Source organism: Belonocnema kinseyi, chromosome 8, assembly GCF_010883055.1.
Source record: "Belonocnema kinseyi isolate 2016_QV_RU_SX_M_011 chromosome 8, B_treatae_v1, whole genome shotgun sequence".
Lineage (NCBI taxonomy): Eukaryota > Metazoa > Arthropoda > Insecta > Hymenoptera > Cynipidae > Belonocnema > Belonocnema kinseyi.
In genome coordinates, this window is record NC_046664.1 from 48,603,313 (window position 1) to 48,629,906 (window position 26,594).

At 23.7% G+C, this 26,594-nt stretch overlaps 1 protein-coding gene across 1 annotated transcript; it reads right to left on the minus strand.

Moving 5' to 3' along the window:
* Nucleotides 1–1,090: 1,090 nt before the first annotated feature.
* Nucleotides 1,091–25,401, minus strand: LOC117177915 (proteasome subunit beta type-5). The gene is made up of 5 exons (XM_033369015.1): nucleotides 25,229–25,401; nucleotides 19,944–20,100; nucleotides 13,549–13,761; nucleotides 1,349–1,582; nucleotides 1,091–1,264 (listed from the first exon to the last, which is right to left on the minus strand). The coding sequence occupies exons 1-5, from the start codon at nucleotides 25,364–25,366 to the stop codon at nucleotides 1,161–1,163; spliced, it is 846 nt and encodes a 281-aa protein (XP_033224906.1). The 5' UTR covers nucleotides 25,367–25,401; the 3' UTR covers nucleotides 1,091–1,160.
* Between the last annotated feature and the right edge of the window lie 1,193 nt (nucleotides 25,402–26,594).

The following is a 26,594-nucleotide window of genomic DNA, read 5'->3' on the forward strand; positions in this document are numbered from 1 at the left end:
ACCATATAAATTGAAAGTTCATCCGAATAAGTGGACAATGTAACTATTTTTTGAAAATTTGTAATTTTATTGCTGAATTTTGTTTGTTTTCTAGAAAATTTATTTATTTTTTAACATTTTAAACTGTTTTGTTAAAAATTAATATTGTCGATAATAATTAATATTTTTAAAAAGGAAATTCGACTATCTTGTACGAAATTCACCCTTTTGGCTTGAAAATTCAACCAATTTGTTCAATATTCTTCTTTTTAGTTTGAAAATTCGTATATTTTGGTAGACATTTAATCTTTATTGGTTAAAAATGCAATTTTTCGGTTCTCTCTAAATCTGAATATAAATTTTTTATTTTTTCAATAATAAATTTGTAGAAATGTCTAATATATCAGTGAAAATAGCGGATTCATAGCTCGAAATGAGCCACTAATTGAAATTAGTAGAAAAAATGTCAACTGCTTTAAATCTACCGATATAAAAATTAATCGGTTTTGGTTGAGGACTCGATGATTTTGTTGAAAATTCGTCGTTTTTGATTGACTTCAACTATTTCTTATTTTAAACCACTGTTAAAAATTAATTTTTTTCTTTGAAGATTCATCATTTTAGTTTCAAATTCATCTCTTCGGTTGACGAGGTAAATTTTTTCAAATTCCTCGGAAAAAATAATAGAATCTTTGAAATCCTCCGAAATTTTTCATTATTGCCAAAACTTGAAAATTCCATTTTTAATCGCTAGTCAAACCCAATTTTGAAAATCCATGAAATTTTAATCTCAAAATTCTCAGTGAATTTTCGCGTATTCGGCAACTTTTTTACATCAAAATTCGATCACCCGTATTCGAAAATTTAGTATCTGCGAAGCATATATTTTTATTTTTAAAAAGCGAAAACTGAATTTTTTATCGCTATTCGTACCCGAGCCTCCATCAATTTTTAGTAGGTGATTTCGAATTTTAGATTAATGCAACTCCAAAACCTATATTAAGAGTGAAAAACCATAAAATTTGAGAAATAAATTAATTTTATCAAAATATTCAGAAATTAATAAGAAAATAGTGGAATTACTGGATCAATGTAAGATTATAAAACGGAATTTATCATCATTTAGAAATAGTTTTATTAAACAAAAGACCTTATCACTCAGCATAGATTAAAATAAGAAATCATGCACTCTGGCTCTGTGCTTTTTGGTCAGCGTACATGAAGTGAAGATCCTTGCAGTCTTCCTCAGAAATGCGGACCCATCCGGTCGATTTCATGTGGTAAACTAAAATTTAAAAAAATATATTTTTTACTTCCCCTTCCAGTAGAAACACTGGAAATAAAAAAAAAAAAGAAATTAAAAAGTTACCTCTGACAATTCCACCAGAGGCCGCGTCCCTGAAAGTTGCATGGTAAATTGCCCGTCTTCCAAGCTCGTACGCGTCCTTATCCTCCAAATTCCAATCGTAGAGCGAGTCCAAAACTCCGTATGCAAACAAGGATCCGGAACCGACGCTAAAGACCTTTCCAGGAGTTCTGGTGCCTTCCGAGTCTACGTAATAGAGTGCTGGTCCACGTTTGTCCCATCCAGCGATCATCATTCCTGGACAAATTTAATACCCAGTTTCAGTAAGGAATATGATCAGGGTGTCTACACAAATTCTCTGACAATTCCAGGTTCTTTCCAGGAATCTCAATTTTTTCCCGAGTATTATATTAAAATTATAATATTAATATAATTATAATATTCAGGGTGGCCACTATTTTTCCAATTTTCGTCTCCCGGTTCTCCCGGTAAATATTAGCGATTTCTCCCGGTTAAGAAAAAAAAATCATTTTCTTTGCGAAACACAGTTTTATATATATATATATATATATATGATTTGCGGAAATCGGTACTAATTTGCAAGAAATCAATTGATTTTGAATCATATAAGTAGGATAAGGAAAGTGTTATGCCTGATAAAGAAAACTGCATGAAGATGCATTTTATTTAACACCAGCAGCAATTTAACGCACGCAAACCGCGCATTCACGTCTCCGGATTTTAATTTCCTAACATGAAAAATATGCAAATTTAAAAAGAAATTTTAAAACCAATTTTTTAATCTTATGTTTTAATTTTTTTATAATACAGGGTGTCTAGCGATTCTTAGAAACAAAATTCAAGCTCTTTTCCAGGTTTTCCAGGCCAAGAAATCAAAATTTTCCAGGTCTCCTTTTTTACATCAAATAATGAAATGATCGTTTGTCATACATGTAAAAAATGAGATATTTCACTTTTTATTGGCCAAAAAATTTTAAGGAAAGCCGAATCGTAAATAAACAAATTCTTAATTTTTTGCGAACATGAGTCGTCTTTGTGAAATCTTTAGGAATCTTTTTAAATCTTTTTAATGTCTTTGAAATCATTGAAATCTTTGTGAAATTGTTTGAAATCTTTGCGAAGTATTACAAACCTTAGTGAAAGCTTGAAATTTTTGGTGAAATCTTTTAGCATTTTTCAAAGGTTTTGTAAAATCTTTTAAATTCTTGAAATCTTTGTGAACTCTTTCTTTAATCTTTGTTTGTAAAATCTTTTGTGTCTATTTAAAATCATTAAAGTCTTTTGAAATCTTCTCCAATGTGTTGAAACCTTTTGAAATCGCTTAAAATCTTTTAAATGTTTTGAAATTCTTGAAATCTTTTGAAATCCTTATGAATTCTTTACAGAAATTGTGAAATATTCTCTAAGTCTATTGTATTCGTTTGAAATCACTAGAATATTTGAAATCTTTATCAAAACTTTTGAAATCTTATAAAAAATTTTGATATGGTTTAAAATATTTGAAATGTATTTAAATCCTTGAAATCGTTTCGATTAAAAACTTCAAGAAATCCAGCTTCATTCCCAATTTATGTTTGCAGAATTTCTGTAAGTATTGTTTTTGCTCAAAATTTCAACATTTTTAGAAAATTTTAATTTACTTGGCCTTTTTTTGTAAAAAAATTGAAAGAAAGAAACTGAAAAATATAATAAATTAATGTTTAGTTAGAAAAAGAAATGTTCAATGAAACAAAAAAAACAAAGAAAATTCAACGAAATAAAATAAAATTATTAAATTATAAATAATATATAACAATGATAATATATATATAAAATCTGTTTTTTGAAAGTTTTTTTTTTTGTGTGATTTCATTAGACACCATAGCAGATGTCTTTTTAATAAAATACTTGAATTTTTAACAAAATAAAATCCTTGAAAAATCTTTTAAATGTTTTGAAATTCTTGAAATCTTTTGAAATCCTTATGAATTCTTTACAGAAGTAGTGAAATATTGAAAGCTTGAAATTTAATTTGTTGAAAAATAACTTGAAAAAAATATTAACTTTCTTTGCGAAACACAGTTTTTTTTTGTTTGAAAGCTTTGTGAAATCGTCTTGAAAGCTTGAAATATACGAAAACTTTGTGCAATTTTTTTAAATCTTTCAAATATTTTTGAAATGTTTCTTTAATCTTTGTTCGTAACTTTTTTTCTGTTCGCTTGAAATAATTAAAATCTTTTCAAATTTTCCCAAATTTGTTGAAACTTTTAAAATCATTAAAAATCTTTTAAATTTTTTGAAATCTTTGAAATCTGGTGTTCCAGATTCCCTTGTTGAAATCTTTGAAATTCTCGTATTGTTTGGAAATATTTATGAATGTTTTATGAAATCTTTGAAACTTTTGTTTTTTGCAAGTTTTAAAATCTTTGTGCAATGTTCGAAATCTAAGCGAAATGTTCGAAATCTTTGAAATCTTTGTGAAATCTTTTGAAATCTTTGTGAATTCGTTGAAATTATTTGAATTATTACAAATCTTAGTGAAATCTTTTGATATCTCCTGAAAAATTTTGAAATTGTTTTAAATTGTTTAAACGTTTTGACATCTTAGAAATGTAGTTTAATATACCCTTTTTAAAATCTTTAAACTCTTTGTAAGTTTTAAAATCCTTGTGAAATGTTCCAAATCTTCATGAAATATTCGAAATCTTTGGTGAATTTTTGTGAAAACCTTTTAATCTAGTGTACACGCCTTTTTTGAATGTTTGAAATCCTTGAAATATTTCTAAAATCTTTTGAAATGTTTATAAAGTCTTTCTTGAATCTTTGAAAAATCTTTTGTATTCGTTCAAGTGATTAAATTATTTGAAATATTTTGAAATCTTCTAAAATGTTTTAAAACGTCCGTGAAATCTTTATAAAATGTTAAAGATATTTAAAATATTTTAAAATGTTTGAAATATTTTTAAATCTTTAGAATTATTTTGTAACCTTTTGAAATCTGTTGTACACTTAAAAGCCGAGTGGTCAACCCCTCGAAAAATCCGTTTTATGGTCATGGCTTATTCTAATTATGAAACTGAATTAACATCGAAATTTTAAACTAATAATTTTTATAATTTCTAAGTTGAACACGTCAACAAAAAGTGCCTTGAAATATCTTTATTTATTCCGTAATAAACAAAAGATAAATTATATCTTGACGAATTAAAAAATTTTCGACAGCAAGATTTTTTCTAAACGAGATTTCCCAGTTTTCAAGGTTGATTTTATTATCACACACCAGCATCAATTTAACGCGCACAAAACACGCATTCACGTTTCCGGATTTTTATTTTCTAACATGAAAAATATGCAAATTTCAAAATAAATTTTAAAACCAAGTTTTTAACATTATGCCAAAGACTTTTTTAAACAATTAATAATTTCGAACTGAAGGCTTCTGAAATTAAAAAAAAAAAATTGAACATTTATTGACAATTTAATAAGAAAAAGGAATGAAATTGTATCATTTCTAAATCGAAGCCCAGCAAAGTACACAGATTTATTTTGAATTGAAGAATCACGAAATTGAATTATTTCAGATTAAAAATTTAGAAAATAGGGAAATTTCAAAACCTTAAAAATTGAATATTTTAAGATTATATATTTGAAAATTCAGAGGAATTGAACAGTTATTATTTATACTTAAAAGCGTTCAAAATTTAAATATTAAACATTTAAAAGTTTTAAATTAGAACAATTCTAAATTCAAAGCGATCAAGATTTAAAAATTTAATATTGAAAACTAAATTAAATCTTTCAAAGTCAAAGCTTCTGATAAATATAGAATGTTAAATTCTTATTAAATAACGAAAGTATAATTTGACATTTGAGCTAATTAAATGAATTTTTATAAAATTTAAGAATGAATTGAATTATACTAAACAAACTTTCAAACTAAATAGTATTTTAAATGGGAAACATTAAAAGTGAAAAAAAATCTACTCCAGAAGCTTGAAACTGAAAACTAACCATTTTTAAATTGCTAATTAAACTTTCCAAAATTGAACAAATTCAATTTTAGTTGCAAAATCAAAACCTATGGAAGGGAAATTTTTTAAATTGTGCGTTCAACATTTTAATTCAGAACTATAGAATTATTTTAACCGTCTAAAATTACCGAAATTCTTCATTTATTGCTGTATCAATTTTAGGTAAATAATTTAATTTTTGTCTTAACGGTATTTTGAAGCTCATTTTTCATTTTTTAATGTCAAATCTTCCTTTAGAACTATTATTAACTCTTGAAATTTTCCAATAAAATATTTTTCACTTTGAAACGATTTATTAGTTTGAATCTACAACTAACAATCAGTAACTTTTAAGATATTACATTGAAAATTAATATAAACAATAACCAACAAGATTGCGGTAATATGATTCCATTGTTTGTTGTTGAAATATTGCAATTTTAAGCTTTGCAGTTCGAAATTGTTTAAAATTTACATCTAAAATGATCAAATTTAAAACTATCAGGGCTTTTAATATGAAATTTGTGAATATTAAATAGTAAAATGGTCTTGTCATTTTGCATAATTATTTGAATTTCAGACTACAATATTGTGAAATTTGAAATTTGAAACCTCCGAGAATTAATCCAAAAATTAATTTAAGAAAAAAACTTTAGTATCAAGGCCTCAGATTAAACTGTTTTAAAATAGCGCATTCAAAACCTTAATTTTGAATTAAAATTATAGAAATTTTGAAGATGGTTAATGTATTATTAATAAGTATCATATCACGTAGTATTAAATGACATTCAAAACGAGAAAATTACAAAACGCACGAATGATGAAATACGGGAAATCTCCCGGTCTAATATTTCTCTCCCGACTTGATCTCGGTGAAAATTTCTCCCGAGTTTCTCCCGATTTTCCCTTAAAAAGATAAAAATATAAATACTTATAAAAGTGATTAAAACCTAAATTATTGGCTTTGAAGATTATTTTTTAAATTATTTTTATTTCGTAAAAATTAGCATAAATAAAATTTAGGGCACATTTTATATGTACATGCTACTTTAAACTAGTGGAAATAAAGGAAACAGGATTTTTTTATTGAGTAATACATTTAAATTATTTCGGATTTTTTCAGTATAAAGTCTAGCACATTACTCAATCTTTAACTTGATTCATGAAATCAAAAAAGGCAGCCACATTGCTAAGTCTAACAAATGTTGGAAATGAAATATAAATTTATTATAAAAAGAATAGTTTAAAATATAATTATTGATTTGAAAATAGTTGATTCAAATTTGCCGTTTTATTTTAACTTTAGAAATTAGTCGTCATTTTATTTAATCTCTATAATACTGTATCAGTTTATTATGTTCTTTATAAGATTTTCTATAAACTCTATTCATGCTGTTTTTACAAAAAGTATTTAGTATGTTCTAAATTTTGTTGATCTAATTAGTGGTATAATTACTAACGAGTTTTAATAAAAACTTGAAAAAAAAGTTTCAAAGAACTTTTAGGGGAAAAAATAAACTATTGATAGAGAATTAAACTATTTGGTTGAAAATGAACAACAAAAAATTTCAACAAAAAAGTTGAAAGTTTATAATTTTTGTTAAAAATTCATCTGTTTTAGTAGAAAATTAAATTTTTTCGTTCAAAACATTCTTATTTTGTTTTAAAATGTGTGTTGTAAGATATATTTTTCTGAATATTTCAATCACCCTGTAAATACATACATGTAATGTAAGATCAGGGTGGCCGTTTTAATCATAAAAATAACTTCCCGGTCATTTCCCGATTTAAAAACGTTTTTCACGGTCAAATAAATTTAAAAATCGAAAACTGAAGCTCAAAATTTTTCCATTAGAGGTCATAAGAACTGAGCTGCAAATGAAAGCACTTAAAGTGAAACTGTTGCATGTTTAACTTTTAAAATTGAAGTTTGAAAGTTTTTTATTTAAAAAATTTTGCATTCAAATGCTCAATAATTTACACGTATAAAATGAAAGATACTACAATTTTTCAATATAAAAAAAATATAAATCCACGCTGTCGTTTTTAATTCTCTAAATTAAAAAATCAATCACTGATCTTTATTCTAATTCTATTATTTTCATTTTTAATAGTTTAAAAATCCTTAGAAAGCTTCAACATTTTATTTGAAAATCTTTAAAAATTTACAATTAGTTTTAAATTTGTTCGAATTTAAAATTAATTTTCAAATTTTTTCAGAATTTCTAAATATCTGTCCAAATTAATTCAATTTTTCCAACAACTTTGAGGAAATCCTTCAAATTTTCGAAATTTCCTCAAAATGTTGATGTTTAAATAACAATTGAACATTTATTATTTATAGACAAATTTGAGAAATTTGAAGAGATTTTTCGAAATTTTAAAAAGATTCAAAATTAATTAATCTCAAACTTAAAATAATAGCCTGAATTAAAAAAGTGTCCTATGAAAATTACAATTAATTTTTCATGTTGACAAATTATTTTAAGAAAATATTTAAAAAGGTTTTAAAGGAATTACGAAATTGCGAAAAAAGATTCTGGAAGACTTTAAGGTCACTTTTTAAATTTTGCATAATAATTTTGAATCTTTTTAAAACTCCTAAATATCTTTTAAAATTACTGAAATTTGTTCTACAAATGTTCATTTGTAAATTATACATGAAAATTCAACAATTTCACTTAGAAATTAAACATTTTTCAAATATAACAATTAAAATTGCAACGTTCAAAGTTTCGAAGCACTTCGAAATTTTAACGATTCCAGGCTTTATATGTCAAACAATACAGTTTAAAATTGTTTACTTTTAAATATTTGGTCTCAATTTACTTAAATTAAATAAACAGTCAAATATTGCTGAACATTCAATAATTAATCATTTTCGTAATTCAAAAATGAAAAGTTAAATGGGTCAAAAATTGAATATTTTGAACTGAAACATAGTTGAAAATAGTTTATAAAGTTGCAGTCAGATGTTCACATTTTTTAAATAATTAAGACTTTTAAATTGAAACCATTTAATTCTTAACGTTAAAATATAAAAATTCCTAAATTTTGAACGTATTTAAAATCATTTTGTCAAATCGCTTTTTATTCACTCTTTAATACATAAAGTACAGATCCATTAAAAAAATGTGTTACTTACTTATTAAATAAAAATGGTTTTTGTCAACAATTTTCAACTTCAAAGACTTTTAATTTTTAATTGTTCAATTTTTCAAGAAAGAATTTTAAACTGTTTAAAATTAAAAATGTAAGCTTAAAAATATAAATCTAAAATGGAAATTTTTGTAAGTAACTGATTTTGGGATTACGCATTGTAAACTCAATCATGGCACAATTAAAAAATATAACACTTCAACTAATTTTTTTTTACTGTTGAAATTGAAGTTTGAAAGATATGTAAAAAAGTTAAATTTTCGGAAATTGATTTTCAAGCCATCATTATTTAATGTAATATAATAATAAACGAATTTCAACTATGAAAGATCAATTTTCGAACAAACTGTTGAATTTTGAACTAAAAAACTCACTTCTCAACCAAAAGTAGAGTAGTTAAAATTTCTGTTAAAATAAATAATTTTCCACGCACAAAAAACAAAAAATTTCCAACCAGTGATGAATTTTCATATAAAATGCCGAAATTCAACTTCAATAGATTAATTGTAAACCAAAAACCTGAATTTTGAACAAAAAGAGTTCAACTTTCAACCAAGCATAGTTTTATTTTTAAACAAAAATATCAATAAATTGATTAAATGATGAATAGTTAACTAGAATACTTGAATTTTCATCGTAAAAGATGAATTATCAAACAAGAAGATGAATATTCCACAAAAAAATACAATATTTAAAAAAATACATGCATTTTCAACGAAATAGTTGAATTGAAAACTAAAACCGATAATTTTTTAAACATAAATGTAATATTTAAATACTTCTCTCTTTAGTTCAGAAATCCATCTATTTTACTAGAGATTTGATCTTTGTTGGATAAAAATACATCTGTTTTATTGAAAAATAATTTTGTTCGCTTGAGAATCAACTATTTTGTTTAAAAATTTTTCTTAAACCACTTTAGCCTGACATTATTTCTTTTTTGAAGATTCATCTTTTTGATTGAAAGTTTAACTGTTTGGTAGAAAACTGATCTTTTTTAATTGAAAATTCAACTGCGCGAATAAAAGTTTAACTACTTTATTGAGTTTTTCTAAATGAAGGTTTATCTCTTTGGATGAAAATTTAACTAGTTATATGCAAACTTTTTTTCGTATGAAGATTCACATTTGCTGGTGGAAAATTCAATTTTTGTGCAGAAAATTCGTCTTTTTGGTTTTGAAATTCATTTTTTTTGTATGAAATTTCATTTTTTTGGTTGAAATGTCAAGTATTACTATTTTTAGTTGATAAATATATCTATAGGTTTAAACTTTAATTATTTTGTTAAAAATTCAAGTATTTTATTAAAAAGACATCTGCTATGGTGTCTAATCAAATCACACAAAAAAAGCAACAACTTAAAAAAAACAGAGATTATTTTTTAACAAAAGAGTTTAACTTTCAACAAAGTATAGTTTTATTTTCAGCCTAAAATATCAATTTTCAAATAAAATGATGAATAGTTAACTAAGATGCTTGAATTTTCAACGTAAAATATACATTCTCAAACTAGAAGATTATTTCTACCAAAAATATGAATTTTCAATTAAAACTACGAGTCTAATAGTTAAATTATCAACCAAAAAGGCGAGTTTTATATAAAAGAGATGAATTTTTATATAATAGTTTAAATAAAATTAAAAGGTTAGTTTAAATAATAGTTGATTTTTCAAAAATAAATAACTTAATCTTAAACTAAACCTACATAGATCAGTTTCAACCCAAAATGGAATAGTTAAATTTTCAGTAAAAAAAATTCATTTTCCACCTAACATTAAATAGTTAAATTTTCGGTTAAAAAATAAAGTTATTAAAATTAAATATTATAAGTAAAAACTGCTTAATCATCTTCAACTGTTATCGTTGATTTTACAACACAAAAGATAAATTTTCAACCAAGAAGATTATACGCAAGCTAAGTTTCAACCAAGTTATTAAATTATTATTTCCAAAAAAATGAATTCTGAACCAGAAAGAACGATTTTTCAACAAAATAAATTAATTTTCACCCAGATACTTGAATTGTAAATTAAAAGCAATTAATTTTATATTAAAAACAGAAGTTAATTTTCAGATAAAAAAATTAATTTCAAGCAAAAAAAACAACAAATTTTCAACGTAATAGTTCATTACAGTAATATAAAACTATTTTTACAAATAAAAAATAATTGTGATTCAATTTAATATTTTAATTTAATAAAAAATTAAGCACTTTATAACGTTTAAGGTTAAGTTCTTTTTTTTTTATTTTTGAATATTTAATTTATAACTCCTGATTTTAAATAAAGAGTCAGATATTTCTAAACATCAAGTAATAGTTCTTTTTCTTAGTTATAATTTTTCAAATTGAATGGTTTACAAATTGAATATTTTAGAATGAAATTTAATAAACGCCTTTATTGAATATATTAGTTTGAATTTATTTGAAAATTGAAAATTATAAAGTTTTAATCCGGCGTTTGCATTTGTTTAGCTAATAAGACTTTCCAATTGAAACAGTGTAATATTTAACGTTGAAATTTGGAAATTCTAAAATTGCGAACTCATTCCGAGTCGTCTAGTAAAATCAATTATTATTCACCTTTAAAATTTTGAAATACAATTCAATTTTAAGAATAATTAGTTTATATTTACAGCTGATCAACCAAAAAGGTTTTTTTTTTATAAAAAATCTTCGTTTTTAAACGCTTCTCATTTTTAATTGTTTTAAGTCTTTCAAACTGCGTTTAAAAAATATTTAAATTAAAATGTACGCTTAAACACTTAAAATCTTAAAAGAAAAATGTTTAAAGTGAAAGATTTTCAAATTACACATTCTAAACAGAATGATATATTTGAAAAGGATATCAATTTAACTGATTATTTTAAAAATAAACAGTTGAAATCAAAGCTGGACAGACTTTTTTTTCTAAAAATTTGTAAAGTTCCCGGTCAAAAAATAAATTCGCTGTCATTTCCTGCCTTCAGGATGGCCGTTTTATTTCAATAAAAAAATTCGCGGCCATTTCCCGGTTCGCAAACATTTTTCAAGGTCAATGGAACTTCAAATCAGAAATTTAAAAGTTTTTTAATTCAATAATTTTGTAGCTACTAACACTAACACTTTTAAACTGGACAATTTTAAATTAAATGCAGTTAAATTGAAAAATTAATTTTTTTTAAGTTTTATAAAGTGTACAGTTCAAAGATTCAGATTCATGAAAAAAAATTATACCATTTAAAGCAATTTTAAGCTAGAAACATCAGAAATTGAACAATTGCCTTTTTTTATAAACAGAACACTTCTTAAATTAAAAGTTAAATCATTTTTATTTTAAATAGTTTAAAAATCCTTAAAATACTTTCAAATTTTATTTGAAAATCTTGAAACACCTGCATATTATTATATATTTTTTTCAAAATTTTTCAGAACCTATATTTTGTTTTAAATTAGGCCATGGACTATTTACATCAAAATCTTGTTACTAATGATTTTATTAATTATTTAATATAATATTTAATTATCAATTATTTTATTAATAATTTTGTTATTAATTGAATTCTAAATATTTCTTCAACATACTTGCATTTTTTCATATATGAAGTAATTATTATTTTTTTCAATTAGAAATTTTCAAATTACATGGTTTAAAAATGGATTACGTTAGAGTAAAATATTTGAAATTTAATAAAAGCCTATAATTATAAATATATTATTTTGAAGTTATTATTATAATACCGGGAATTTGTCCAATGTTGAGAAGAAAAATCTATCGAATTACTTAAAATATTCCGAATCTCATGTAACATAATTGAAAATAAATTCGATTAACTTTTTTTTTTAGAAATGGTAGGTTCAATTTTTAAGTTCTTAATTATTAAATCATTCAATTTACAGTGTGTAAATATAAAATGTTTCAAATAAAAAAGGTTCCATTTTAGCCTTTTTATTATAAAGCGTAAATTTTCAATAAAAAAATTTAAATGTGGTTTGAAAGACTTGAAAGAATATAATAGCGTTTGAATTCTAAAATTCTAGTTAAAGAAGCATTTTCGGTTGAACAACTGTAAATATATAAATAATGTAATGATTTTTTAAATTTAAATTGTAGTTCGAGCATTAATAATTTAACAATAATTCATTTTAATTAAATATTTTTAAATATAACAATTAAAATTGTAACGTTCAAAATTTAGTTTTTAATATATAACTATAATTACTGATTTAAAACAGTCAGATATTTTTAAATATAAAGGCATTCTTATTTTTCTCAATTAAAATTTTTCGAATTAAATGGTTAACGAATTGAATATGTTAGAATAAAATAATATGTGAAATTTAATAAAAGCTTTTAATTATGAATATATTATTTTGAAGTTATTTTATAACTGAAAACAGTTTATACAGTAATCTAAAATTGCGAACTGATTTCGAATCACTATTAATTTATATTCACATTTGATTGATTAAAAATGTTTTTTATTTCCAATCTTCAAATTCAAACGCTTCTAATTTTTAATGGCTTAAGTCTTTGAAATTGCATTTCAAAATTCTTTAAATTAAAATGTACAAAATTAAAATCTAAAATAAAATTGTTTTCCAATTGAAAGATTTTCGAAATACGCACTCTAAACTGAATGATAGCACAATTGAAAAAGATAAAAATTCAACTATTTAATTTAAAAAAAAACGGTTAAAATCACAGCTGGACAGTTTTTTTTCTATACATTTGTAAAATTCCCAGTAAAAAAATAAACTCACTGCCATTTCCCGGGTTTTCCCGGTTCTACGGCTTTTTCTCAAATAGGAAGAAATTTACGGTGCAGTGTTTGTAAAATTTGAAATTAAAATTCGGATTGGACAAACGATTTACGTTAAAAAATAAAAAAATAATAAATTTTTTTTAAATTTCGTTACGTTAATTAATTAATGATTTTTAAAACAAAAAGATTAATTTACTACAAACAAAAAACAAAATAAATTTTCAATAAAATTTAAAAGTTTTCAACCAAAAGTTGAATTGTTACCTAAAAAGATAAAAAAAACCTAGTTGTTGATTTTTTAAACCAAAAAGATGAATTTTTAAACAAAAGAGGTAATTGAGAAAGACTTACCCATACTAAGGCCCATTCCTTTGTAATTGTAGACCATGTTTGACATGAGTTTGCTGGCAGCGGCGATAGAAATGCGCTCTCTATTTCTGAGTTCGTACATGCGACATTGCTTTGCTAAAACACGGTCCCAATAAACGCAATCCGCTGCTCCTCCGGCTAAGGTTCCTAGTAAATAATCGTTGATTTCCACGATCTTCTTCATGGTCTGAGATCCTATGAATAACAAAATTTATTTATTCTTTGCCAAAGCAATTTTTCGCTCGAATCAAATGAATCTTAAATAAAACTAAATTTTAAGAAGGCTAGAACATTATGCTAATTACCCTTTCTCCAGAAAAAGAAAAAAAGATTTATTTTCCAACATTTTATTATGGATTTTACAGCAAATCTTATATGACTTGAGAAGGTTGCATATGATCTACAGAATTTTCTTTATTAGAGCGAGAAAGGCCCAGTAAATTCAATATGACTGACACAATTTTTTCCATTTACGTACAATTCCTTAAAATCTGCAAATTTGTTTTGTTAGTGACGAAATATTATTCTCCGCATGTGGAATAATATGACACTGTAATTTTAATCTCTTTTGAGCATTTAAAAAGGATAGAAAATAAAAATATGTTTTCAAAGTATTTCCAAATGAACTATTTATCAAGGTGGAATTAAATTCGACTATTTGAATTTGATTCGAATTTTCGATCAGGCTCCATTTACCACGTTTTCTGGACAATACAATTTTTAAAATGGAGCACTAAAGATTAAAAATGTTCTACTTGAGGTAATAAAAACTGAGCTGCAAATGAAAGCACTCAAAGTGGAACTATTAAATTTTGAAATTTTAAAATTGAAGTTTAAAAGTTTTCAATTTAAACATTTTGTGTTCAAATGCTCAATAATTTACGCGTATAAAATTGAAGGTATTCACATTTTTCAATATAAAAAAATATAAATCCAAGTTATCATTTTCGATGCACTAAATTAAAAGATCAATCCATGAACTTCACAAAATCCAAAATTATATAATTTTAAGGAATTTTAAGCTAGAAGCATTAAATATTGAAAAATTGAAAAAATTTTAACTGCACACTTCATAAATTAGAAATTCAATTATTATCTTTTTGAATAGTTTAAACATCATTAGAAAGCTTTAAAATTTTATTTCCGATTCTTGAGAAATCTAGAATTTGTTTTAAATTTGTTTTAAATTTAAAATTATTTTTGAAATTTTTTCAGTACTTCGAAATATCCATCAAAATTAATTGAATTTTTTTCTATAATTTTTAGAAAATCTTGCACATTTTAGACTCTTTATAATTTTAGTGTATAAACAACAATTGAACATCTATTATTTGTAGACGAAATTTGAGTAATTTTAAGAGATATGTAGAAGTATTGAAAAGATTCAAAAGAATAAAACCATTTTCTTAAGATTCCTAGGAAAATTAAAAATAATTTTTCATTTTGAAAAATTATTTTAAGAGAATATTTAAAAAGTTTTCAAAGATTTAAAAACAATTTTCAAAAAAGATTCTAGAAGATTTTAAGAAAACTTTCTAAAATTTGCATAATAATTTTTTATCTTTTTAAAACTTCGAAATATCTCTTAAATTACTCAAAATTTTTCTACAAATGTTCATATGTAAATTATACATCAAAATTTAAAAATTTCACTTACTAATTAAGCATTTTTCGAAATTTTAACAATTCCAGGTTTTCTGCGTCAAACCATTCATTTAAAGATTCTTTACTTTTAAATATTTGGTTTCAATTTACTTGTCCTAAATAAAAATTTCAATATTGCTAAATATTCAATAATCAATATTTTTTTAATTAAAAATTTCAAATTGAATTGGTTAAAAATGGAATATTTTAGGTTTAATGACTAAGACTGAATATCGTTTTGTCAAATCGTTTTTGTTCACTTTTTATTGCTTAAAGTAAAAATAAATTTTTAAAAATTATTTCTTTATTAAATAAAAATGTTTTTCATCCAAAATTTTCAACATCAAAAAGATTTATTTATTATTTGTTCAAGTTTTTAGGAAAGCGGTTAATTTATATCTGCCCCCCCCCCCCCTTCAAAAAGTAATGTAGCCTTTAGATAAAAGCCGATTTTATGTTTATACTGATTTTTATTTATTTATAGAGAATCAAGTTTCCAATATGCCTATATTATCTACTTGTCCGTGTGGTTAATTACAAACTTCGGTGATAAATCAAGAATTAAAATAAAAAAAGTGATTTTCAGAGAAAGTTTTATAATGTGCCTAATTCCATTTTATGTGACAGCTCATCTGGGTATAATTAAAAATACAAATTTTCAATCAAATTCACGAGTTCTAATAAAAAGAATTTTTTCTTAAATTTTTAAGAAAGTAGTTCAACTTTCAAACCTAGTTCTTGAAGAATTATTAACCAAAAAGTTGAATTTTTAACTAAAAATATGACTTTTAAAACAAAAAGATTAATTTACTACAAACAAAAAAAAATGAATTTTCAATAAAATTTAAAAGTTCTCAATCAAAAGTTGAATTGTTACCTAAAAAGATAAAAGAAAAACCTAGTTGTTGATTTTTTATCAAAAAAGATGAATTTTTAAACAAAAGAGTTAATTTTCTACAGAAAAAAAAAACAAAATATCTTTTGAAAATTGAACAAATATTAACCAAAAGTTGAACTTTCAACTAAAAATAAGATTTATAAACAAGATGAATTTATTACAAAAAAATGAATTTCCAATAAAATTCAAGAATTCTCAACCAAAACATTTAATCTTAAACTCAAAAAGATGAATTTTTTTTAAATTCAAGAGTTCTCTACCAAAAAGTTGCAGTTTCAAATAAAAAAAAAATTTTTAATCAAAAGGATTCATTTTTCTACAAAAAGCCGAATTTTTAATAACATTCAAGACTTTTCAACCAAAACGTTGAATTTTTAACTAAAATCATAAATTTTTAAACAAAACGGTTAACTTACAACCAAAAAACGCAAAATTTCAATAAAATTCAAGAATTCTAAAATTTTTTGAATTTTTCAGAAAGAATAAAAAACTTTTATTTTCATTTTTAAGAAAGTAGTTGAATTTTAAAACCTAGTTGTTAATTTTTTAACCAAAAAGATGAATCTTTAAAGAAAAGGATGAATTTGACAAAGAAAAAAAAACGAAATTTTAATTAAATTGAAGAATTATTATCCAAAACGTTAAACTTTGAACTAAAAATATGATTTTTTAAACAAAAAATTTAATTTACTACAAAAAAAACAACGATTTTTCAATAAAATTCCAGAATTCTTAATCAAAAAATTAAAATTTTCAACTAAAAAAGATTAATTTTTTAACAAAAAGATTAATTTACTATCAAAAAACAAATTTTTTAACAAAGTTCGAGAATTCTGGATCAAAACGTTGAATTTTCAACTAAAAACATCAATTTTGAAACAAAAAGATAAATTTACTACCAAAAAAGACAAATTTGCAACAAAATTTAAGAATTCTAAAAAAAAGCTTAATTTTTAAGAAAGAATTTTTTTTAAATTTTTATTAAAGTAGTTCAACTTTAAAACCTAGTTGTGGATTTTTTTTAACCAAAAAGAGAATTTTGAAAACAAAAGGAATAATTTTCTACAAAAAAATTTTTTTTTAAAGTTGAAGAAATAATAACCAAAAAGTTGAATTTTCAACTAAAAAATAAGATTTGAAAGAAAAGATTAATGTACAGGAAAAAAAACGAACTTTCATTAAAATTCAAGAATTCTCAACCAAAGAGTTAAATTTTCAACTTTAAAAGCTGAATTTTTAAACAAAAAGATTATTTCACTACCAAAAAATATGAATTTGTAACAAAATTCAAAAATTTTGAACCAAGAAGTTGAATTTTAACAAGAAAATAAGAATTTTGGGAGTAAACAATTAATTTATTACAAAAAAAAAGACTTTTTAATAAAATTCATAAACTCTCAACACAAAAGTTAAATTTTCCAACTAAACTAGATTAATTTTCAACAAAAAACGAATATTTAACAAATTATTTCAACTTAAACAAAAAGTTGAAATTTTACTTGAAAAGAACCACTTTCGAAGAAAAATAGAATAGGTAAATTTTCAATTACCAAAGTAATTTTTCAACCAAAAAAAAAAATAGTACAGTTTCCAACCAACGAGATGAATTTTTAATTACAATTTTAAATCGTCAATAAAAAATGGATTTTTCGGAAAGAGGTTCAGCTTTTAAACGTAGTTCAATTTTTAACCAAAAAGATGAATTTGGAACCAACAGATTAATTTACTACCAAAAAAGGAGAATTTTGAAAAAAATTCAGGAAATCTGAACCAAAAAGTTGAATTTTCAACTAGAAAAGAAGATTTTTAATAAAATTCAAGAATTTTCAAACAATAAGTTGAAGTTTCAACTAAAAAAAATTTTTTAACAAAAAGAATAATTTACTACAAAAGAGAAGAATTTTTAACCAAAACGTTAAACTTTCAACTAAAAACATACATTTTAAAATAAAAAGAGTAATTTACTACCAACAAAGACAAACTTTCAATAAAATTCAAGAATTCTGAAAACAAATTTGAATTTTTAGGAAAGAAAGAATTATCTTTAATTTTTAAGAAAGTAATTCAACTTTAAACCCTAGTTGTTGAATTTTTAAACAACTTTTGAATCCAATTCAAGAATTCTGAAACAAAAAGTTTAATTTTGAACTAAAAAAGATGAATAAAAAAAAAAGATTAATTTACTACAAAAAATAATTTTTTAACAAAGTTCGAGAATTCTGAACCAAAACGTTGAACTTTCAACTAAAAACATAAATTTTCAAACAAACAGATTAATTTATTACCAAAAAAGACAAACGTTCAATAAAATTTAAGAATTCTAATAAAAACGTTTAATTTTTAGGAAAGACAGAATTTTCTTTAATTTTTAAGAAAGTAATTCAACTTTATACCCTAGCTGTTGATTTTTTGAAAAAAAAGATGAATTTTTAAACAAAAAGATTAATTTTCTAGAAAATAACTAAGAATTATTAACCAAAGATATGATTTTTTAAATATAAAGATTAATTTACTATCAAAAAAGAAGAAATTTTAACAAAATTCAAGAATTCTGAAGCAGAAAGTTGGATTTTTAAAGAAAAAAAGAAAAATGTTTCAACAGAAATTTTAATTTACTACAAAAAAGACGATTTTTCAAATAAAATTCAAGAGTTCTCAGTCAAAAAGTTAAAGTTTCAACTTAAAAGATGAATTTTCATATTTTTCAATATTAATACCTCGTAGAAAAAAAAACTGGAATAATTTAGAATTCAAAGGGTATTTAAATCAGTTCTTGTTCGAATAATCGCATAAATTTGACTTTACTCCCAGGATTTTTCTTCTAATATAACTATTTGATTAATTTTGGAAGATTTTCGCTAATCGTAAATAGCGACTTAACAATCTTTTTGGGTTCAAAATTGAACTATTTAGTTCAAAGAAGAACTATTTTGTTAAAATTACTTTTTTTTCTTGATATTTCATCATTTTAGTTGAAAAATCTTTATTTTTGTTTGTTCCAAATTTAACTATTTTGTTAAATTTTTAAAACTGAAAATTTAACTATTCCATATTTTGTTAAAAAATAAATTTTTTGTCGAAAATGAATCATTTTGATTAAAACTTCAGTTCTTTCGTTGGAAGTTAGTATTTTTTATTGAAAATTAATTTTTTCGAACACAAATTCAACTATTTTAGTATTCGTTGATTTTTTAAATAGAAATTTAAATATGTTTGGGAAAAAATCCATAACTTTGGCTGGGAATTTAGCTATTTCGTCGAAAATTGATTTTATTTGCTTAAAAACTTATTTCTCAACTAAAAACAACTCTAGGTTATATTTGTGTTTTTAAAATAATAAACTTTACATGTTTCAACCATTTTGGATTTTGATCGAGCTTTACGTCGGTAATTAAATTTTTTTTGAAAGATCATTCGATTTCAAAGAAAATTCATATTTTTAAAATAATTTTAGGATACCTTAAAATTTTACATAAAAAATTGGCATTTTCAAACAAAAATAATAATTTAAATAAGATTTAGAAGCTACTAAAATATTTGAATTATGTTGCCATTTTTCGTCGTAAATTTGTATCTTTAACTCCGGAAATTATATTTAAATGCAGATTTACTAAAGAATATTTACAAATCTGGAAAAATTTAAGGTTGCATTAAGATTTTCCATTAGAAATCGCTTACATATTTTAAACAAAAACCATTAACTTCCACAGGAAGTTTACAATTTCGAACAAATTTTGATGTTATGTTAGTGTTTTTTTGTTTTAAATTGCTATTGTTAATAAAAAATCATTGTATTTTCGATAATATTTAATATTTTTGAACAATAATAAGATACCAATGAAGTTGCCACCAGTGGCTCGGGAATCAACAGCGAGAATAATTCCGTTTTTGTACATAAAACCCAGAGTTGTGGTTCCATGATCAAATTTAATCTTAATGCCCTTTCCAACAGTGTTAGGATCATCAGAAAATTGTGCGAGTTGTGCTGCTGGCTGCAAAAAATTATTTTAAAAAATTAAAAATGGAGTGGCTTAACCTAGACTAACATCAAATGACTTTATAAGACTATACCTGGCCTCGCACTTACTCACTTTGTAGATTAAAAATAATGTAAATAGTAGCAAAAATAATAATAAAATAGTGTCAAAATAGTTTCATAACATTTTTCAAGTATTGAAAATAAACCGCAATGTTTATATAAAATATTATTCAAATTAAAGCATTCAAGATGGAACTTTTAAATGTTGAACTTTCGAAGTCGACGATTTAAAGTTCATTAATTAAAACATTATTTAGTCAAATGCACATTAACTTACACACATAAAAGAGAAAGTATTAACACTTTTTTATTGAATTATTTTCAATTAAATGCAGTTAAACTGAATAATTTAGACTTTTTGAATTTTATAAATTGTAGAACTCAAAGATTCAGATTCAGTTCTAAAAATATAAATCCATGTTATAATATTTTCAATAATCTAAATTTAAAAATCAATCAATATATTTTTAAAAAATTTATATTTTAAAAAATTTTAAGCTAGAACCATTACTTTTTTTTTAAACTGAACCTTTTTTACATTAGAAGTTAAATTATTTTAAATAGTTTAGATATCCTTAAAAATTTTCAAAATTTTACTACAAAGTCTTGAAAAAATCTGGCAAAAATTATATATTGTTTTAAATTAGACCATAGCTATTTGTACGGGAATTTCGGTACGAATAGTCCGATTTTTTCGGAACACACACTTCGTTTAAATTATTTGATATCATTTCAAGTTTTAAATAAATTTGGAATCTTTTCAAAACCTCTAAATATCGCCAAAAATTACTCGAAAATTCTACAAATAATAAGGAGTCAATTGTTATTTATACATCAAAATTCAACAAATGAAACATTTTTTAAACAAAAAAATTTAAATCGTGATGGTCAAAGTTTAAAAGTTCCTTGAAATTTTAATCATTCAAGGCTTTCTATTTAAAAAAATTCAGTTTTAAATAATTTACATTTTTTTACGAATTAAGGCTTTTGAATTTAACCAGTTCAATTTTTAACACTAAAATCTCGAAATTCTGAAATTTTTGAACGAATTTAGAATCGTCCTAACAAATCAATTATTGTTCACTTTTTTATACTTTATATACAGTTCAATTTTTAAAATAATTAATTTATATTTATAGTTGATCGAGTAAACATTTTTTGTCTCCAAAATGTTCAATGACAAACGCTTTTAATTTGGTTGTTTTTTAAGTCTTCCTAGACTGAATTTTAAAATTCTTTAAATTTAAAATGTACGCTTAAAAATAAAAATCTAAAATAGAAAATTTGTTTAAGTAAAAGATTTTCGAATTACGCTTTATAAACTGAATGGTATAATTAAAGAAGATACAAATTCAACTAATTATTTTAAAAATCGTTAAAATCGAATTTTAACAGATTTTTCTTCTAAAATTTTCGGATTCTAATTTTTCCACTTAAATGCGATCTGAATTAATAGAATCCAATAAGAAAATACAAATATTTTTTAACACAAAGTCTACTATTAAATTTTTCTTTAAAAATTAATTTCTTTAAAAGTAAAACATGTTATTATTTGGTACAAAATTCAATTACTTTATTGAAGATTCAACTGGATTGTTGAAAATTCGTCCTTTTGACTTAAAAATTAAACCATTTCGTAGAAAATTGAACTCTTTGATAGAAAATTAAACGGTTTGGTTGGAATTTACCTTTTTTGTTAAAAATCGAACTTTTTTGTAGAAAATCAATTTCTAATAGTTAAAAATGCAAAATTGTTTTTTTTTATTCTTTGGTGCTAATTATAATTACATACGTTTTCAACTAAATACTTTGAACGATGGGTGCCATGCTAGTCCAAATAGTTGATTTTTTTAACCATAAGAGACCAATTTTGATAAAAAAATGAATTAATTAAACATTCATTTAGGAGAATTAATTTTCAATAAAAGAAGAACGAATTTTGTAAAAAATTAGAAATTTCCCAAGTGAGGCTACGATTTTTGACGTTGAAGGGAAAATTAAGTTATTATGGCAAAAAAACTACTCATTAGTATTAAATGACGTTATAATCTTTTTGCTCACAGAAACTCACTATCAGCTAGAATTATTTCATCTGCACTTATAGAACGGAAATAATTCTATTAATATTTAATTCATCATTCTAAACAATGCTTATAAACAAATTCTTACTACTGTTTTTGCTTATAAAAAAATTGTTTATTTCACTCTAATTGCTAAGATTTTTCATAAGAGTCATAATGCATAACCAAAAATTAGCATAATATAACATTCCCTGTTTGTATAAACAAATGTCCCACATGGACATTTTAACGTAGAAAAAACGGTTTTCTTCAATTATTATTGCAATTATATTTCTTGCAATGATTATCCAAAGAAAATGTTCAAAAAATAATATACGTTTCTTTCACTGAAATTATCCAATAATAAACTAACAATTTTCTTAATGGTTAGTAACAATTTCTATTTAAAAAAATACAATAATCTTCCCTTCGATCTTATAAAAAAAAACTATTTCTTGGACGAGACTGATCTATTTATTAGTATTGTTGGCAATTAATAAATAAACAATCAAGTCAAACAATAAAATTTTTTGTAACGTTTCATTCAAAATTCTCTATAATACTTCATGGAAAAAATTCTTGCCGAAAAGATTTTATTCTTTATTAAATTTTAGATAAATGATACAAAACCTATTAACTTATGCTAATTTTTCGTTATAAACATTTGCATCAATTTTTCATAAATGGTTAACGAAAAACTAATTTATTAATCAAACGAAGCGGAAATGTTCAAACGCACATTGTAAATAAACAAATGCACTTTTCTAAAAAAATGTATAACATGGCTTAATACAAACCACCATATTATTTTCCAATACTTAATTTTAATTTCCCTTTCAGCGTAAAAAATTGTGGGCTCACTTGGGAAAATTCTACTAAGAAGAAATGAATATTATATCAAATTGTTGAGCTTTAAAGACAAAAAAAAAAGATTTTTTTACAACACCGTTTAATTTTGTATAAAATAGTTGAATTTTAAACAAAATTGTTAAAACTTCAAGCAAAATAGTTAATTTTTCGGTAAAAAAATAGTTAAAAAAAGGAATTTTCAATTAAAACTATGACTCTTCAATAGAAAAGAAGAAATTAAAAAAAAGTAGTTCAACTTCTAACCAAGGAGTTGAATTTTCGAATTAACAGATTAATCTTCAACGAAATCTGTAATAGTTATAATTTCAACAACAAAATGCAATAAAAATAAATGAACTGTTGGGTTTAATCAACAAAGGCGAATTTTAAACAAAAAGATTTAATTTTTAACCAAATTAATTAATTTTATTCTAAAAAAGACGAATTTTCAACAAATTAAAAGAACAATTTCCATCAAATAGTTTAATTTTCTAACAAATTGTTGGAATTTCGAGCCAAAACTACGAATGTTCTACAAAACAGTTAAATTTTCAACCCACAAATGTGACTTTTCAACAAAAAAGTTAATGTTCAATCGAAGCAGGTTAATTCGAAGGTTAATTTTTAACGAGATAGTAAACATTTTTAAGCCGAAAACGGTGAAATTTTTAAAGAAAGTAAATTTTTAAACCAAAAAAGATCAATTTTAACTGAAAATGAAGTAGTTAGATTTTTATTGAGGAGAATTCAATAATAAATTCAATAAAAGGAAAATGATTTTGCAAAAAAGAGTTTAATTTTATACAAAATAGTGGAATTTTATACTAAATTTTTTAATTTTTAAGCAAAAGAAAAACGAATGTTTAGCCCGACATTATGAAATTTGAGCAAAAAAGTTAATTTACAAATAATAAGTTGAATTTTTAAACATAGTAGTTAATATTTTTTCAACTAAAATTATCAATCTTACAACAGAAATGAACTTTTCAGAAAGTAGTTAAACTTTTAATCAATGTGTTGAAAAAAATAAAAAACAGATTAAACCAACAAAGAGGAATTTTTATCAAAATACTTGAATTTCAACCAAATTATATTAATTTGTTTTTACCAGAAAATGCGAATTTTTAATGAAATAAAACAATTTTCAACCAAATAGTTAAATTTATAATTTATGTATGTAATTTTTTTTACCAAAAACGGCGAAATTTCTACAGAAAGAGATTAACATTTTTACCAAAAAGATAAATCTAGAATAAAATCGTTAAATTTTCAACCAATAAAAAATTTATTAGTAATGAAAAAAAGTGTTTTCAATGAAATTGTTGAATTTTTAAACTGAAAATATCAGTCTTTAACTAGAAATGAAGTAGTTAAATTTTTATCAAGGAGACTTAATTTTCCTTTAAACAAAAAATGATTTTATACAAAAAAGTTTAATTTTGTACAAAATAGTTGAATTTCACACCAAATTGGTGTATTTGTAAGCAAAAGAACAACGAATGGCCGACAATATTAATTTAGAACAAAAAAATTACCTTATAAACAATCAGTTAAAGTTTCAACACTGTGATAAAATTTTTAGTTAAAAAAATTACTTTTGAATATAAAAAAAAACAACGAATTTTCAACTAAAGTTATAAGTCTTACACAAAAAAATAAATTTTTAGAAATTGGATCAAATTTCAACAAAGGAGCCGGAAAAAATAAAGATAAACAATTGTATTCAACCAACAAAGACGATTTTTAAACAACATACTTTATTTTTTATCCAAACAGTAGTATTTTGAAGAAAAAAACGGGGGTATTTCAATTTTCTTTTAATCTTCAAACATTAAAGAAAAAATTGTGACACTATTTACATTATTTTCAATCGCTAAAGTTAGTCCAAGACCTCCCTAGGCCAAAATCAGGCCCAAAGAAAATAACCAAAAATGCAAAAAATTCACCATGAAGAACATAACCTAAAAATCCTAGATTGCAATGAACGACCTTAAATACGATTATGTCCAATTATATTCGAATTTCCGAAAAGGGACAAGCAAACAGTGTTTATAATATCCATATTTCCTAGCTTTGAAGACATTATTTACTAAATTTCTCAAAATTCGGTAGATGATGGTGCACTTTTTGGAGTAAAGAGCAAATTCGTCCAACAAAAAATAATGTACTTACGTTAGCATAAGGAGGCACAGCTAGTTGAAGATTGTTAGAAAAATTACGAAAGTCGATTTCGCTATCGACATTTTCATTTTCCTCCGTTGTTTTAAAATTCACGAAAGAATTGAGACCACAAACTTCAGCGAGCGCCATGATTAACGTGTTTCCTAGCCGTTTCTCTTCGACTTGTCATTTGTCGAACTTACCGATCGCTTTCAACATAGTTTGCTTAACAGCCGTTAGAGCAAAAGTTATCGGCTGAGCCTTCTAAGCGACGAAAAACACCGAGAGATATCTCTAGTTGTACCTTTTTATTTTCGGTGCGGAACTTTAAGCGGGAAGACCGAACAAGGAGTCTCAAATATAACGACCGAATTAGTATATTTTCGAAAATTCCGTGTTACAATTTAATCGTAATTCAGTTAATTGCGGGTTTCGATAACACGAGTGCATCAGTAATTTTCTAAGGTTCATTAATGATTATCGAGTAAAGGTAATTTTGGTTCATTATAACCTTCATTATTTTCATTCGTTTTTCGACTAAAATATACCTAGAATCTAGAATATATTTACATTTTCCATTCATTCTCAATTTAAAATAATAATAAATTACTGGCATTCAGAATTTTTTTATTTTAAAAGACATTCCTGAATGTTTTTAATACATTTTATAGGTTATATTTACGATTGCTGCTCTAAAAAACCATTCGTTTTTTCGAAACTTTAGATTAAAATCAAAATATTTATACACAATGCCCGGAAGGGGGCGGGGATCAAAAACAGTTTCCCCCTTTGCAAAATTCCCGAAATATAAATAATACACCAAAATTTTTTTGTCTGGAAACGGCCTTGCTTACAAAATTTCTGCAAATGGATTACCTACTATGTAAATTTACTTTTTTATAAGTATGTCAAATAAATTATCATTACATTTTGCGCGCTAATTTTCAATTCACGAATTTCTCGGCAAACTGCTCTCATAAGAGATGAAATTTTACAACAGCTAATTTATAACAACGGAATTAAATTTGCGACGTATGTTTTTTAAGTATATAAGCTTAAATCAGCATTCATCATACATTTAAAGGTCGTTTAATTTTTTTTTTTTTAATTTAAAGAGATTTCTTTTATAATGTTTTCTTGCATGGAGATCTCAATATTGATCATTTATAAGCATGGAAGTATTAACTTTCAAAACATTATTATGCTTCTTATGAATCCTCAGGAAAATATTTTAAGAACTAAAAATTTGTAGATAAAAATGCCAAGTAAAATGTGTGAAAAATATAATTTTTTACCTTTTTGTCCATGTTACAAAATTGAATGAATTATGAATATATGTGCGATGAAATGAAAGATTTTAGTTTGAATTTCGAAAATA